The 17,121-nt window shown below is 41.3% G+C and overlaps 1 protein-coding gene across 2 annotated transcripts in view; it reads right to left on the minus strand.

Annotated features, from left to right (window-relative positions):
* Nucleotides 1-10,512, minus strand: part of ARHGAP18 (Rho GTPase activating protein 18) — a 98,599-nt gene extending 88,087 nt beyond the window's left edge. Inside the window, exon 1 of one of the 2 annotated variants that reach the window (XM_049801484.1) lies at nt 10,409-10,512. Coding sequence is in view for 1 of the 2 variants with exons in the window: in XM_049801480.1 (XP_049657437.1) it covers nt 10,195-10,238 (44 nt within the window). In the remaining variant the exon portion in view is untranslated. Of the gene's footprint in view, nt 1-10,194; nt 10,380-10,408 lie in introns of those variants that run through there. The other variant, XM_049801480.1, reaches the window with a different exon arrangement.
* Nucleotides 10,513-17,121: the final 6,609 nt, after the last annotated feature.

The following is a 17,121-nucleotide window of genomic DNA, read 5'->3' on the forward strand; positions in this document are numbered from 1 at the left end:
TTTAGACAGTTAATTTCTTATTCACAGCAATCAGAAACACTGAAGATTGCTGGACTTCTATGATTCCTTAACTGCTGTTAAATGTGTATCAAATAACAGCATTCAGAATAGAAATTGATCCAGCAGGTCCAAGACACAGAGGACATAATATATGCTACTGTAACAGCATTCATTTGGTTTATGATTCTTATTTAGAAGGTCTAGCCTTCTATCCACTGAATACTACTTGTACTTAGAATCTTTGTTCACTTTTGTGTCCAAACAAAAGTATTATAGAAGTATTATTGAAGTATTGAAGTACTACACTCTTATGATGGCTGAGTGTCACCTTTCCTTGTTGTCATTTGAATAAGTGTAATCTTCTAGCAAGGATCCCGATTCTCAACTGAAGCAATTCCCTTTCAGGTGAGTGATCTTCTCAACTGAAGCAATTCCCTTTCAGGAGAGTGATCGTCCCAGCCATTTAACTAGTTCAATGTGACACTTTTGCAAAGTGTGAATTGAACCACTAATTCACTTTCCTGCATGCTAAAATTGTCTCCCACTACAAATTTTAACTGGATCTAATGAACCCACTTAGCACAACTTTCCATAGATACTTGAGGTTTTTTTCATATTAGGTCTATCATAATAAATTGTACATAGGAGTTTCATAGTGTATTTCAAATAATATCAATAACTTCCTATAAACGCATTAGTAAATGGTGGGTTTCTGATAACCAAGGACTATAAAACCACTCCTCCTACTAATTTTATGTGGCAAAATACTTGGCAGGAATCAAAGTTCTCATTCTGCAGTTCCTCTGTCACTTGTACCATTTAATGAAATTATTGTTTTCTGCTTGATTTAATAGTGAGTACAGACTGGGGTCTTTTTTTAACTTCATGTTTGACACTCACACACACCCAGTTGAATGTTGATTTCTGGCATTCCTAATTCCTGTGCCAAAACCCCATTGTTCTAGTAATCTGAGTTCCTTTGCAGAAGTTGAGATTTTGCCATAAATGTTTCTTTTGCCACATTCATTCAGCTATGCTGTATTTTTAGCCATTAGTATTTGTTTAGAGTATGACTACCACTTCTTATCATCAAAGTAAAATCTACCTGACTGTTCAACTTGAGAGAAAAAGGAACAATACTTTTATCTAGATGTTCCTTGCTTACATGATAAAATTAAGCTTTTACTGAAATTTCTGAGCTTTTTGGACTCCTGCCTTTGCAAGTTAAGTATCTGATGCAGTGCCAACCACCCAGCTATTACTACAGTTCTTGGATTCAGCATTTCTGCATCCATCTCCTTCACTGAGTTGCTCTGTACAGCTGCAGTGCAAATTACAGACAGACAATGCTGAGGATATGTCCCCAGCTTCTTTAATATTTACTTGCAGGTTCTGACATTCAGATTCAATCACATACAAGCCATCTCCAGAAATCTGGGGTTTGGAGAAAAACTAAATAATTAGACAGCATTATAGAATTGACTATAGGGGTTGGTTTGCACCTGTGGAAGAGGGAGGGGGAGGCACTGTCCTCACATTTCTGCTAGAGGAAATGTCAATTCTGCAGAAAGGGAATGAAGGAAAAGATACATGTAAGCAAGGGTAGGTAGGTCTGGCACTCATTACTTTGTGTAAATCCCTAGGCCATTTGGTTTTGCCTTGGGAATTATGGTAAAGTCTGTGATGTTAGTGCATGACTGGGCCCAGAGCATGAGGAAATCTGCCACCCCCACCACCTACAGACATTCCAACTTTGAAAACAGTATTAAGCAAAACAGAATCAAACAAAATAAGAAAAATTATCTTTGTCCAAGCTTGACTGGCCATAAGGAAGAAACAAACAGGACTTTTAACTCCATAAATAATATCTGCCTTGACTTTAACCTTATTTTGGGGAGGACAGGAAGCATGAGGGCTTCTGTTCTTAAAACTGCTAAATTTATTGAATGCCTATGACTACTTAATTTTTGACAGACATCTTTATGTTGAGCTTGCCTCCAAATGTCATTCTTGCCACTTGTTTTTTTCTTGTATTCTGTGTTTAGGCCTGGGTGGACATTTTTAATTAGCATGCATTTCTTTTCTCTCACTATTTGTTACTACACTCACTGGGAAGTATATTTTTTACAACTGCAACTATATACCCTTTTTTTACAATGTCACCAACTTCTTGCCATAAAATTACTTGACTTACGTATCAGTAATTCCACAAAATTGCTCAGTTTCTAATTACTCCATCTGATAACTATTCAAATTCCCACAGCTCAGTGGGACACATAGTGGCTAACGGCTGTTCTGGGCTGCTGGCTTCTAGTAAATAAAATGTGCTTGCCTGCATTATTTTCTTGAGTGGATTTTCTAATAATTTTCGCCGTACTTCAAGCTCCTGCTTTAAATCTCTGATCTCCCAAAGCTTACTTTATGCAGCACTGTTTCTCATTTTGATCTTTGAGCTTCAGAGAAAAAAATTATTCAAGTGATGTTGCCCTTCCTTCCAAGTTGATGGACTGTGATGGCCACACTGGCTTCTTTTTTTGGCCAGAGACTACGAAGGCGGTTTTGAAAGTACAAAGGAGGAATGAGGCTGAGAAAGACTTCTTGCATGATAGGAATCAAGTGTCCAATGATTCTATTGACCACTCTTGCAGCAAAAAAATTAATGGGAATATTAGGCTTTCCAATTACTTATTGCAGTCAGTTTTGCTGAGAGGATACATCAGGAAGGATTGGAGGAAATGAGCATCTGAGCAGTAAGAGTGAAGGAATGAAGGTGTATGTGTATGCCGCAGACTTATTATCATTGTATTCCTTAACAGAACAAGGGAAATGACTACACAGCTAATGCAGCCATCTCCTTTCCAATGTTGGAAAAGCCACCACATGGGCGCCCAGCTGGGGCTGCAGCTGGCTTGACAGTATCAGAAAGAGAGGATGCAGTCTGAGAAACGTCTGCCAGCCAGCCTTCTCCTTGGTGGCAAGCGTCACCCTCCACCTCCAAATGGTACGAGTGTCTCTTACCCTTTCTATTGCACCTGGCAAGCCTGGTGAAAACCTAAAATGGTGAGTGCCCCATGTTATGTTTCCTGGGCTCTGACAATCCTCCTGCTTTGTGTGGTTTCCAGGAGGTATCACTTGGAGCAGAATGGTGAGAAATGAAATACTAACAAAACATCAGTGATGGCCGTCTTCAGCCAAAACGCCAGTCAAGTTTAATTGAGTGAAAACTGCTGGATGCTGCACTCTTAATTCACTTTGAGAATTTTTTTGTCATTTATCATAGATTCGTCAGAAAGTGGTTTAAGCTGTTTCAAAGCAGCAATGAACAAATATCGTCTTTTCGAGCCAAATGTGCTGATGGAAGAAGGTAACATCTTTGCAGAGCTGATACGCAATCATTCAGGAATCCTATTTAGTCAAAATGAGCCGAACTGACTACATTAAATAGTATGTCTTTACTAGCATTTTGCAGAGTGCATGCCTTTTTTCATCCTATGTCACTTTTAAACAAAAATAAGAGTTCAGGCTTACACATAGATGATCCCCAAGTCTAAGACCTTGAGTTTTCTGTTCTACAGCCTTGCCATTGGCTTCTCGGATGTTCAGTATCCTCTGAAGCAAAAGAGTTGGCAGATCCATAAAGATAATTGACAAGTGTGCAGTATCTTTTGTTGAAAAAATAAATGGATTTTTCTGAACACTGTATAAGCTATGAGCAAAAAAACTACAAGAAAGGATTGAGGGGGAGGGAATGACAGAACATAAGCTCTATCTTAGAGGTCAAAAAGTATAGGGATAAAATGAGAATTGCCAAAAGTCAAGATGAGTCCTGACAGTTTACAGGTCCTGAGACCTAGCAATATAAATTAAAATAAATGCATACTATTCTTTGACAGTAGAGAGAAAAAGAAAAATGAAATTCCAGTGAGGTTGCTGCACAGTAAGAATGGAGTTGAGATCAAAGATAATGTTGGCATGGCCACCCCAAAACTTTCTCACTTGATCTTCTGTAAGGAGAATGACAGCAAAAGCCAGACAACTACTGAAAATGTGTGTATAACACTAAATCGCATTCCAGATAGAAGCAAAGTTTTTAAGGTTCCGTAAAATTAAGCCAGGCAGAATAGATAATCTCCTGCCCCAAATATTGAAACAATTCACCTGTGAATTCAATAGTAAGTAATTAAATAAATCTATCAGCTCAGGTGATGCCACATTACCAGAGAATGTCAACATAAGAAATACAATTCAGAAAGAGAAAACCAGAAAAACTGGCAACTTTACACCTGTTACTCTGAGCTCGATAGTGTGCAAGTCTTTTTTAAGGACTTCAGAGGAAAGGATATTTTGAGACACAGAGGTAAGTGGAAACCTGGGATAAAATACAACAGGGCTTTACCAAGGTAAACACAGATTTTGGTAATGAAACAACTTGTATGAAAGATGGGGAGCTGCAGCAGATCTAACCTATATGGCCTTCAGTATTGTATTTGATACTGCACCACATAAGGAACATAACTACATACACAATTACACAAACATGATTGGGAACAGTGCAAGTGTGTAAACTGGGGAAAGGCTTAGCTGAAAAGAGACAGCAATACATTACACTGAAAAACAAAGTGATGAATTGTGGAAAAGGGAGTCTTCCTATTAAAATTTCTCAAGGTTTCCTCTTACTAATGATCTTATTATTTAATATTTTCATTCATAACTTTGGCACAGAAAAATGTGAAATTTACTGATAGAATGAAATTAGGGTTATCAATTTAGAGAAAGTCCAGGATATTATACAGGAAAAATGGATGAATAAAAGGACTGGAAAAATAAAAATGAGACACAAGTGCATGTATTTAATAGACTTAATAACTAGATTTTATGCTAGAAGCCAGGGGACTCATCAGTTTGAAATGACAGATATTAATTGGTCATAAGGCAACCATCAGACACAGTGTAGTACAGAAATAAAAAAGGCATATGCAGTCCTATGTATGTCTAGCTATATGAGGCTAGACAGCAGAGTTTTAATATCATTACAGACATTGATCAGACATTACTTAAAATTATAGTGTCACTTCTGATCACTCATAATCAAGAAAGACATATTCAAACATGGACAATCACATGGGAAAGAGCAGAATCTACTCAGCATGAGCAACTAAGAGGCAACAATAAAATTGCTGTTTGCAAGTACTCATAAACATAGATATATCTTGGGTGGGAAAATCCATGTAAGTTAATAGACAATGTCGATACAAAAGAAATGTGTAGAAAATTCCCATTGGCAACTGTAGGTTGAAAATTAGAAATCCATTTCTAAATATCAAGAGGAGCAAAGTTCCAGCACACCCATCAAGAAGGACAAACAACCTAATCTTTAAAAAAGCTCAGTATGTTTATGAAATGGATTAGAGATGGTAGCTTTTTTATAAGCTGCAAGGTAGCACTCAGTGAGCTAGGAAGTTCTTTCCAACCTGGCATCCTCCTGTGCTATGTTCCTACACTACGGTAGAAGAAGCAACAGACAATAGCTACATTAAATACAAAAAAATCTTTTGTTAAAGATACATTACGTTTCTAAAAGAAAATGAACTCAAGAACTTCAGAAGTCAACAACTCACTTCAGGTCTACATGTGCCAATATGTTAATTGTTTTACAAATGAAACATAATTATGTACAAGTATACCTATGGCTTTGAGGGGGGAGGAGGGGTTGTTAAGAATCAAAGACCAGCCAGTGGTCCATGCAGACCATTTGTATGCTAGTGCAAGAGCATAAGGAGCCATAAAATAATACCTGTGTTGTATAACCTCACCCGCAGCATGTGGCAGAACCCTGTATCCTTTACTTGTCCATCAGAGATGGCCACGCTAGTACCAAGCCCCCAGAAGAGTGGAGGCAAGGACACCCAGCTGGACTTGGGAATCATGAGAGTTCCCTGGGGTGCTCTAAGATGGACATGAAACTTCTGAAAAAGAAGTTTCACAGGGAAACACTTTGTCCCAAGTATGGTAGCCAGGTATGCTGAACCAAGAGGTCCAGACTGTGCATTTTTTGTAACAGAGACATCAGCAGCTTCAACCTCTGCTGGACCTCTAAGCAGGAGGAATTTATGCTCCTTCCTCTGCTTCCTCATCCTCTTTCTCCTCTCTGCTCCTTCCTCAAGCTAACCATGCACAGCCACATGCTGAGGCATTGGAGCAGCAGTACAATGTCTTGTCCAAACTTCTTGGTCCCAGGCTCCTTTCAGAGGAACGTGCCAGGCCAGCTAGAAACATTCCTCAGGTAGGATTCTGTCCATCGGCCACATCCTGAACGATGCAGACCCAGATCATAGATTTTTAAGCAGATCCTTAAGTCCATGCTCATACCAAAGCCTGCACAACCTGAGACCTCTTGGTGAGTGTAAAGATGTTGGAATCAGAGGGATGAAGGAAGATGTGACTGACAGTATTAGCAGAAGATTTTTAATTTGCTGGCCAACTTTTTAAAGATATAAAAAATTCACATATAAAAGCAGGCATCTCATGACTACTCCAAAATCATCTTATTAGTTGCTGCTTCACTTAACAATTGTGTTGCATTTCATGTGACCACTTTCAGAAGCAGGTTAGAAAAACAGATAATTAATTCATAACAAATATTGAACTTCCGAAAAAAGCACTTCAGGCCTGGGACTGCTCCTTTCCACCTATGTAGCTTAATCATTTTCATCTCCTAAAATGAGGAACTACCACAGCCATGCTTCAGTTTGAATTTCTGCTATACAATTTACTGTGGAAATGTGCCTGGTAGCATCGAATGTTCACTCCCTTCATGAATGTCTTACATTCATAAGTCTACATCTTTGTCTTCAGTTTGCTTGTGTTGCCTGCTGTTGTCTTTGGGAGCTGCTCTATCTGCCGCTGTCTCCTTTGTCTGTTGTTCTCAAGAATCACTGCTCATCTCATTTTTTGTATGCTGCTTGCCTTTCACTTGGTGTGCAATCTTTACATAGAGATAATTACATACAGTATATTTATATGAAAACATCTCGCCTTGCTGAGAATGTAATTTAGTGTTTTTACAATTATTTTCTTGGCTGATCCATTCCCATTCAGTGAGCCTGCTTTTGTCTGACTGAAACTAATCAGAAGTTTATGACTGAGCTGAATGGGACTTAAATGGATACAGAACCATCCTGTATAAGGGCCAATTAGTCAAGGTAAGTGTAAGAAAACAAGTACTGCTACACAATTTCTTCTAGCCAGTGTAAGTACTCTATTTCAATGTATTTACTTCTGATTTTCAGAAAGGGCACTTTGTAGAACAGTTGTATAATGCCCAGGGTTGTAATATTACTCCTTCAGGATCCTACATTTTTCAAGGTGTCACATTCAAAGGTAAGACAGATTCCTATGATGTCCACATTTCTGCTAACTGTGCAAGTCCTACAGTGATTTGAATTAATTATCTGTTTCTCAGTAAGTACTCAATTAAGGGCATAATTATGATTCTCTAAGGATCAGATTATAGTAATTGTTTGGTCTGCGCAGTGTACTATTTTACTGGCATAGTCTAATCTTGTCACAAACTGTATTCTTATGAATTTATTAAGTACAGTTTTTCACATTCAAGTATCTCTTTCTTATGACATATTAGTATAATATTTATTCACTTAACTATGGCAGAGCCTTAAAATCCAATTCATGGACCATAGAATACGAAGATGACAACTGACCCTTAGCACTCCTGTGTATGCTGCACTCGGGGGAGAAAAAGGGACAATGCTGATGATAAGCATTTTTCCCAGCACACCAGCTACCTAACTATTCTTAAATCAGTCGAACAGCTTGTTTTTCAGTTTCCTTGCTGTTAATTGGTTTTTAACTATTTCCATCCTCACGTATAGAAAAAAAAATTATTGCATGGCTAGCCAGAAACCTACTAAAATGGTTTAATCAGAAATAATAGTATTTGAAGAACATGTCAGATAATACCATATGTATGCACTCTCTTTTCTACCTTACTGTTTTCTGGGTTTGTTGTTACATTGCTGGTTACTTGCTAATGGAGGCACAGAATAAGCAGATGGTAATGCCCAATAGCAGCTGATCATGCCTGACTGGCATGGATTGAAATAAACATCACCTATCTGTCATGATTTTGTGAATGCAGATGGACAAAAGTATTATGTGATTTTGCTAAAATCAAGCTGCACTTTAAGCCTGTAGACTCACTAAAGATGACCGAGTGCCCTTCCCTATCTGTTCTGCGTGCAAATACATGCTATCTCGCTGATGTGTACTTCCAGGGAACGCCTCTTGCTCATTTATGTCCTGTCAGATACTGCCACTATTTACCACTCCAGCAACAGTCAGTGAGGTATCTATCCTCTTATTTAGCTTTGACAAATGGAAGCTTATCCTAACTCACGTTCATTCAGGACTAATAATATTCAGTTCTTCGCCTGTTGCATTTATTGAGTCCCTTTGCAGCCACATCTCCAATAGCTCTACTTCTCCTATAAAAGCAAACTGCTGGACTTTGTAACATCTTCCCTAATTTTATTGACTTCTTTCACTCAGTACTAAAAATAATCAAATTCTGCCTCCTGCCAGGCCACTGGCCGTGCATTTATTAAATTTTCAGATATGCTCATCACACTTCCTCAATACCTTGATGTTCATCCAGCATGAGAAGAGCTTCCTTTAAGTTTAGGAAACTTGTTAGCCTCTTTGCATCTTTTCTCTTGATACCTAAAAAACACTTGACAGTGAACATGCTGCTGCTGTTTTAAGAACATAACTTTATCACTTTGCTGCATTCCCCCATCTGTCTGCATTATTCGCTGTTTCCTAATGGCCTTTATATTATAAAGTCTTTGAGGCTGAGATTATTTTTTTTTTGTCTGATGTTTATAACGCAAATAGAGCCATGAAGCTCTGGTTCAAAAGCAGCCGTAATATGCTGCTAAACAAATAACCACTGTTCAGAGGAGGACAAGAGAAGAAAAGCAGGCATAAGGAATTGGCAGGGATTTTTTCTTCTTGACTTCCTTCTCTATCTGCCCAGCACAGGAATGGCAGCATACAAACTGCACAAATTTATAAAATTAGCACTGTGATTTTGGTTAGGCTTGCAGAATAGGTTAAACAGGTTTAGCAGTTAAAACATCCTATTGGAAAGTGCAGGTTAAAAACTGGTGACATTACATGCTTCTCTCATGTAATTCATGCCGAAGTATTATTATTTTAGTAATTGTTAAAAAAATATCTACAGACTGCAGACATCCTAAGAACCAAGTCTTAAAGCACAGCAATAAAAACTTACAGTACAATCGATTGCCCTTTTTTCCACTCATTCCTATGGCTAACTTGCAAAAATTTATCTAACGAAATCAGTTCCCAGAGCTGGCGCGCCTCATGTGAAAATGCTGCACAAAACCATCACTGCTTTCACAAATTAAATTTCTGGCTCGATGTATGCTCCCTCTTGATACATTTTCTTCATGTTTTCGATCAAGTCTTTTGATGCACATTAAGTGTTCATATACAGGAGAAAAATGGTGATTCAACAAAATGCAAGCGGAATGTCCCCAGGACTGCACTTTTTTTTTTCTTTCTCGCCACTAAATGCCAAAATATTTGTATTTATCCGCTAAATTCTAATTAGAATAGATGATACTGTGGAAAACGGCTTAGTAATGCATCCTCTCAGAAGTCGTATGAAAGAAGAAGACACACGCAATTTGTCCAACCCATGCTGTCACCGTTACGCTACGCGAGTACTGCGGGGACATCAACTTTTCAGGCTCTAAACCAGTAACCGGTATTTTCCACCTAAGCGCCTCGGTGTCCTGCCGTGCTGCAAGACGCGCTCCCACGACCGCCTGGCAGAAGCCCTAAGCCGCCGGGAGCGCGCACGGCAGCGGCCGGCGGGGTCAGCTACCGGCTGCGGGGGCCGGCGCGCTCCCTCCCAGCCGCGGCGCCGGCCCCCCCCGCCTGTCACGCCTTTCCCCGCCGCACCGCAAGGCGCCAGCCGGCAGCCGCCCAGGCTTCCCCTCCCGACCGCTCCCACAGCCGCCTCGGCCCACGCGTGGGCGGGCGGCGCGGACCCCGCGGCAGCGCCCGGCGGGACGGGAGCGGGGCGGCGGCCGCCCAGGTGTCGCGCCCGCCGGGAGGAGCAGGGCGGTCGCCGCGCTCGCCCGCCCTTACCTCAGGTGCAGGTAGTGCACCAACTTCGTCACCACGGTCACCATCTTCCCGGGTCACCTTCCCCGCCGCTGCCTCGGGGGCGGGCGGGACACTCGACGAGAAGGGCGACGCTCCCCGGGGACTCCTCCCTCAGCGGCTCTTCCCTGCTGCCTCACCGTCCCTCGTCCCCTCGAGGCGGCGGCGGCGGCGCCGGCTTCGCCACTCGGCCGCTCACCTGCCCGCGCCGACCGCCGCCGCCGAGACACCGCCGGCGCCCGGCCCCGCCGCGGAGAGGCCCGCCCGGGCAGAGGGCGGGGCCGGCGCCCTCCCGCGGGGCCGCCCGACCTCGCCCCCCACCCCCCCCACCCCACCGCGCCGCCCGCTCCGGAGGGGCAGCGCTCCCACCGCGGGGAGCCGGGCGGCGGCGGCGGCCGCTGAGTTACCGCGGGGCCGAGGGCGGCGCGGCCGCGTTCCCGCCGCATCTCCGTGAGGCGAAGAGCGGGGGGACTCCCCGCCTGGTGCCGTCGGGGCGCCCTCCGGCCGCCCGTCCGTCTCCCTCTGCTCCGCTCCGCTTCGCTCATCTCTGGCCTGCGGCGGGGCCACCGTGACAGGCCGGGCGGCGGTACGGCAGGCCGGGCGGCGGTACGGCGGGCCCGCGCGGGATAAGAGGGCTGGGGTCGGGCCCTGCGGCCTCCCTGAGGGGCCCGGCTTCGGCGGGGGGTACCCTGGGGCGGCCGTCCCGCCACGACCGCGCCTCGGGACGAGGCGGAGGCCCGGGGAGGCCGGCAGCCGTCTCCCCTTTCTTCTGAGGCGGACGCGCCTCTCCCCTGAGAGCGGGACAGGGGCGCCAAGGGCCCGGGCCGGGGCCGGCGGGGGAGGAAGGCGAGGCGCCGGGGGGTGTTAGCGCTTGGGGTGGGCGGGCGTGCGGGCCGGCGGCCCGGGCACCCTGCGCTGTGTGGGAGAGCGCTGGCTGGGACGTGCGAGGGTGGAAGCGCCCCACGGGAGTAGGGAGACGGTCCCATCCCTGCGTGTGGCACGGCTGAGACCTGCACGGTGCCTGCGGGCTCTTTCAAAGGCGGCTCCGCGGGGAAGAGTTCAAGGAGGAGCAAGGGGAAGGATTGCAGGTCTGGGCAACCCGCCTCGCCGTACCGAACTGAGGTCTTCACCCCGTTCAGCTCAGCAGAGGACGGGGGAAGAAGAGGCGACTCGATTATGTCGTGTCAGCGCCTACGCAGGAGGATTTGTCCTAGCAGAGAGCTCTTTAATCTACCAAAGACATACAAGGAACGGAAGGCCTGAAGCAGAAGCTAGACAAATTCAGGCTGGGAGCAATGAAACACTTTTTGTGCTACCGTAAGGGTACTGAAGCGATTTATATAAAGCACTGCTGGGTCTTGGATCTCTCGAAATTTTAGCTGTGCTATGGATGACTTCCACATGTAAACCACATATAAATAATCTCTACCTCTGTTTGATTTGAGTTGTGGAGAAAGGTCTGTTGTCTTTGTTACTGTGGACATTGGCCTAGGTGATCCCAGAGCAGATGATCAGAACGGTAACTCCATGTTTTCAAATCTATGAATATTAATTACTTATTTTCTGGTGCACCCCAAATTAAGAATGTCTCTTCAGCCTTATTCTCCCCTTCCTGTGCATCCACCCTGGGCACTGAACGAGGCAAGACTCTTGGAAAAGTAGTATGTACTACATATAATTCAAAGATTATCATAATGCACGCATTAACTTGTATGAAGAAAGGCTGCAAACAAAAATGTATTCTGTATTTTCTGACTCAGAATGCTTGGTTTAGTGACTTACCGTAATGAAGCATTTCACTGGGTTGATAACATTCAAATTACTGATACTTAGAAACAAAGAGAAGTCTCAGTAAATGAAATGTTTCCAGTTCTCAAGAACCTATTTGGGGACTGTGGATAGCTTAGAAGTAAGTAGTGCTATGAAGATACAACTTAAATACTTGATATAAATTAGAGGGTGGTACCTGCAAGTTACTATTCAGTCACTGTATCCTCTTGAAGTATTCTGGCTACTGTAAATACTATTTCAGTTTTACTAGGAAGAACTGCTTGGAAATCCTCGTAGACGGTAAGAATTTTAAGTCAGTTTGTGGTTTGCAGTTTCTCTAATCGCTTCTGTCTGCATGTTCTAGACTGTATCAGACTTGTGAGAAAAGTGTGTTTAGATTTTGCTGATGAATCAGACAGAATACAGAGATTCTGTAAACATACAGGAGATGATGTAGACAGTTAAAATAGTTTGTGGGTGTTTTTTTTTTGTAGTGGCTGAATATTGCAACTTGAATATTTTTGGCCCATCCTACATATGGTTTTATATCCCATATCCTCAAGCTTGTTGTTTTCATTAATGTCATTATTTTACTTTCTATAAATTCTTACTATACTTCATGTATTTCTCACTTCATGTCAATTAGAGCTCCAAAATATGTGCCCTTCACTTGCTAACTTGTTCTCGTGCTCTATGCTGCTCTCTACACCATTGATAGCTCTGCTCCAGTGGAGCAGAGGTAGAGTGTTTCACCCTGAGCAGGTTTAACACAGCTGGCTTCTTTTTTGTACTTAATGATCCCCCTTTTCATATTTCTTTTTAAAATTCATTATTTCTTGCTAGCATTCCTTAACTAATCTTAACTTGCTAATTCTATGCTTGTATTTATTCATGTAACAAATTTGTTTGCAAAAAGATTAAAAATCTGATGTAGCTGTAGCTACAATGCTGTTATAATTCAAAGTGCACATTCCAAAAAACATATGAATTACATTACTAGACTAAAAATTGATCTGACATATTCAATTTTTTTTTCCCTGCAAGAATTTAAACTTCCATGAAACAAAAATTCTGAAAAGTCTGTATTACAGTTTCTAAAATAACCTATCAAAATGTTTGAAATAAAACATACAATTTAGGAGTTTTGTTTCAGTATTGCTTCGCTTTATTCCACTGTTTGACATCAATTTTTTTATGTCCTGTTCTGGTGTATTTCAGTAGTCAACAGGATAATGTGTTTTGATTATATTCTGTCAACAAATTTCTAGGAAGAGAATATTTTTCCTTGAAGCTTTTAGATTTCGTGCAATCAGCATTTTCTAGCAGAAAGCTACCCATCAGAAAGCTTTAAATCATTCCAAGGATTGAAAATTTAGCCCACTATTTTCACCATGCTAAGGATGAAAGCAAAGCTTTTCAGGATAAGGTATTTGGTCATACATAGTGGACAAGTGAGGCATAAACTGTTGGAAGGGGGAAATTAATTCCTAATCCTCTTAGTTAATACATGGCTTATTCCCAGCTGTATCATCGTATGTTCTTTTTACAGTATCTAGTTGATTTAATACAATTCTGGTTTTTCACATTCTTACGTTTTGGGCTTGCAGTCCTCAGTTGGAATGTATACAAATCGGCAAACCTCAGCATGTCAGAAAAGCATGTCGGGGTAGTGAGGTTGAAATAGACCAGTGTAATAGGTGTAATTATGGGTAAAGAATTTGAGAAGGAGCTACTGCCTTTTGAAGTCAAAGCTTTGCCTGCAGAGGAAATCCTTGGGAAAGGATTCGAATAAGCTCCGTGAAGAGGTACAGTCCGTATAAATACAGTCTCCATCAAAATGCACTTTGAGTATTGTCAGAAGAGTTCACTGACTCTAAAATGGATCAGGTGATTATGATGAAGTGTCAGGAGAATATAGGAGCTCTCAGATGGCTTGAGCATATTGTGTTCTAATACATAAAAGCATCCAGTTCCACCTAGAGAATGAAGTGTTCATAATTTAATGCAATCTGTAGACAGAACTCCAGAGAAGAGGCAAAAGAAGATTCTGGTGACAAAACTGAGTTGCATTTGGTAGCCTGAGACAACTTGCATTTGCGAGGCTGGTGTGCTATAGCAGGACTTTATGAGCCCTAGAATTTGTGTGAGACTTAGTTTTGATAATTTTGAAATGTACAGGGGGTTTTGGGGGGGGGGTTTGATGGAGAGAGCAAATTTGAGAGAACAGAAACACATCATGGACTACTAACATCAGCAAGGTTCTTACTGCAGCCTCAGAGCTTTTATGATTGCAATAAACTCATAAATGCATGAAATACGTACTGCTGGTATAATCTAGTAATCTAGTAGATATATAATCTAATAAAAGCAGCAAAAGTTTAATGTCAGTTTTTTAATCTCTTCATCAGCTGGCCTGTATCATGGGCAATACTTACATGTACTTAATCATAAACAATACTTACATGTGCTTTATAATTTGCTTTCCTTAACTAAGCAATAATACATTTCAAAGTTAAAAATGATATTATGTAAATATGTGCCTTCCTAAAAATCCTACCAACTGTCCATGTTTATTAGTTAAGAATACATGGAACAATTTTTCCTGTACTATTTCTGTACAAACTGTGGTGGTTTGAAATTTGTTCATCTGCCGTTAGTTGGTCGTCAGGTGTCATTTTTGCCTTACTTGCCTCCAAAGCCAACTTGAATCAGTATGAAAAGGATACTCGAGCCCTTAGCCATACCATTAATTTTCATGGAAAAAGGCACTTTGCAGGAAAAAAAAAAAAAAAAGGTACAGCTTCAAGGTAACAGCAAGACATCAATTTTCTGCGTTTGAAATTAACATAATGTTTTACATAATGATCCTCTCCACTGATCATTAAAATAACATAGTTACCTCGGCAACTGGAACAGTCTGCAAGTGTTATCTAGTGATACATAACACATTCTAAAAATACATACAACACATAAGGTATGAAACATCGTTTGGGAATAAATATTTTTTTCAATAAAAATACCTTCTAGTCTAAACAGATTTTTGTGTGAAAATTTCAGTTTAATGCAACTTTGTTTTTAATCAAAACCGATTTTATTTGCTCAAAACCTGAAGACCTCATGTTGTTTCATTTCCTGACAATGGAAAACAGTAGTTGCTTTTCAGTTACAACTTACGTTTTTCTTTGAATGATTCAATGGCAAATGTTCAGGAAATAAAATTTACTTAAAGCAAGGGTTGCATGCTTAAAAAGCTGCTGGAAAATATGGCACACCAAACAATTGACTGATGAATTTCATCTAGAGAGTTTATTGCTTTAGGTCTGAATGTATCCACTGTAATAGCAGCCCTCTCGTTCTCTTCTTGTTGGTACCCTTGTGAGTCTAACCTGAACAACTGAGATCTAATGGGACTGAAATGAACAGGCATTTACGCGCTTCACCTTTTTTCTTTTTCAAGCAAAACTCAATTAACTGTGTTCATAGGTGGTTTGGCTGTCTTAAAATGAATTTTTGTGTACCAATGATTTACTTAAAAATTTTGCCAGGACCTAGTTACCAGCACATCACCCATTAGAATGGAAAATTGCTCCCAGCTAGGTAAGTTGGTTCATATCCTATGAGTTCTCTTTCATTCTTCTTGGGTATTGAAGCAGCTACATTCTTGAAACACCCTCTTCCCTCCACCTTTGCCTCTCACTGCCTGCCCTTCTCTCTCATGGGAGTGTGCTAAGGAATACTCCCCACTTTCATAAAATTCACTATAATTTTCCAGTGAAGTAGTGTTAAAACAATTCCTTAGAATTCACATTAATTTTAAATACTAAACTCAAATTAATATAAATGTCATTTGCTGTTGAATTTGCTCATGTAATTTGGCTAATTTTTTTCTGTTAATACCATATGAAATATCAAACACATTGATCTTTATTGTCATTTTTAAAGGTACATCTTTGTGTTTATGAAGTGAATCAAAGCACTTTTTTGGTGTATTTTGAAAGCTACTGATGTAGATGTAATTTCAGTGCAAAGGTGTTTGAAGACTGCTAGGAAACTGGTAATTCTTAACGTATTTGAGCATTTTGCCATCACCCATGTTTTATTTAAACATTTCTGCTTTCAATGCTGAAAATCGGGTGACAAGATTGCTTTGACAGAGGGTCTGTGTACGTATAAGTGGTCCTTTGGTAGAGTATTGCTCCAATAGAGATAATGGGATCTTTGCTGTTGGAAGCAGGAGTAGACCCTTTGTTTACAAATCACTGTGCAAATTCACAGCAAATAATCTCATATTAGGATTTATTTTCATTGGAAAATACAGAATGGTAATGGGCAGGCTGTGACTGTCTTTGATTTAGGACAATGACAGCAAGAGACTGAAAGGACCTTGCATATTTCTTACAGACTCCAGTTTCAACCATCATCCTTATATTTGATTGTGACTGTTTTCTAGGCATAGACAACCTTAAAAGATTGGGGCCAAGGCCTTTCCTCAGATTTTGGTTGTCCATAGTTGGTGTCCTAGTGTCGCCTCCCAAATCCCCAGTCCGAGCCAATGCCACACTACAACTACATGTAGGGATGACATCCAAGCACACATCTTTCCCTTCTTTCACTCTTCTTGGCAGAAGAAACCTAAGTGTATGAACTGGGAGATGACTGCAAGGTATTCATTTGGTCCCCTGAACTGGAGAATGGGTGGAGTAGGATATAAGTCCATCGCAGAGCATGCCTGCCCTACAACATAGGCATAATTATCCGGGTGCATCTGAAGGGATCCATATCATTCTCTGAGCAGAGGAGAGGTTGGGACACGGGTCTGTGTCTTAAAATCATAGACTCACACTAAAAGGTTTAAAGCCAATAATAAAGGTATTAATTACACCATCAAATTTTATAACCACTCCTAAGACCTTTATCCTCTCTGACATCTAATGAGAGAGTGCATGCTGTCTGGGGCCGTGATTAGCTCACAAAAAGGAGAGATTAGAGTATTAGCCATTACTGAGCAGATGGATCATTACACAGGATCTTAGGCCAAGAAATAAATATTCTAAGTAAGTCACATTTGGAAGATACAAAATATTTAAATAAAGCTTTAATACCTGTGGAGATTAACAAGGATCTAACTTTATGGTGTGACAA

This window comes from Accipiter gentilis, chromosome 5 (genome assembly GCF_929443795.1).
Source record: "Accipiter gentilis chromosome 5, bAccGen1.1, whole genome shotgun sequence".
Classification (NCBI taxonomy): Eukaryota; Metazoa; Chordata; class Aves; order Accipitriformes; family Accipitridae; genus Astur; species Astur gentilis.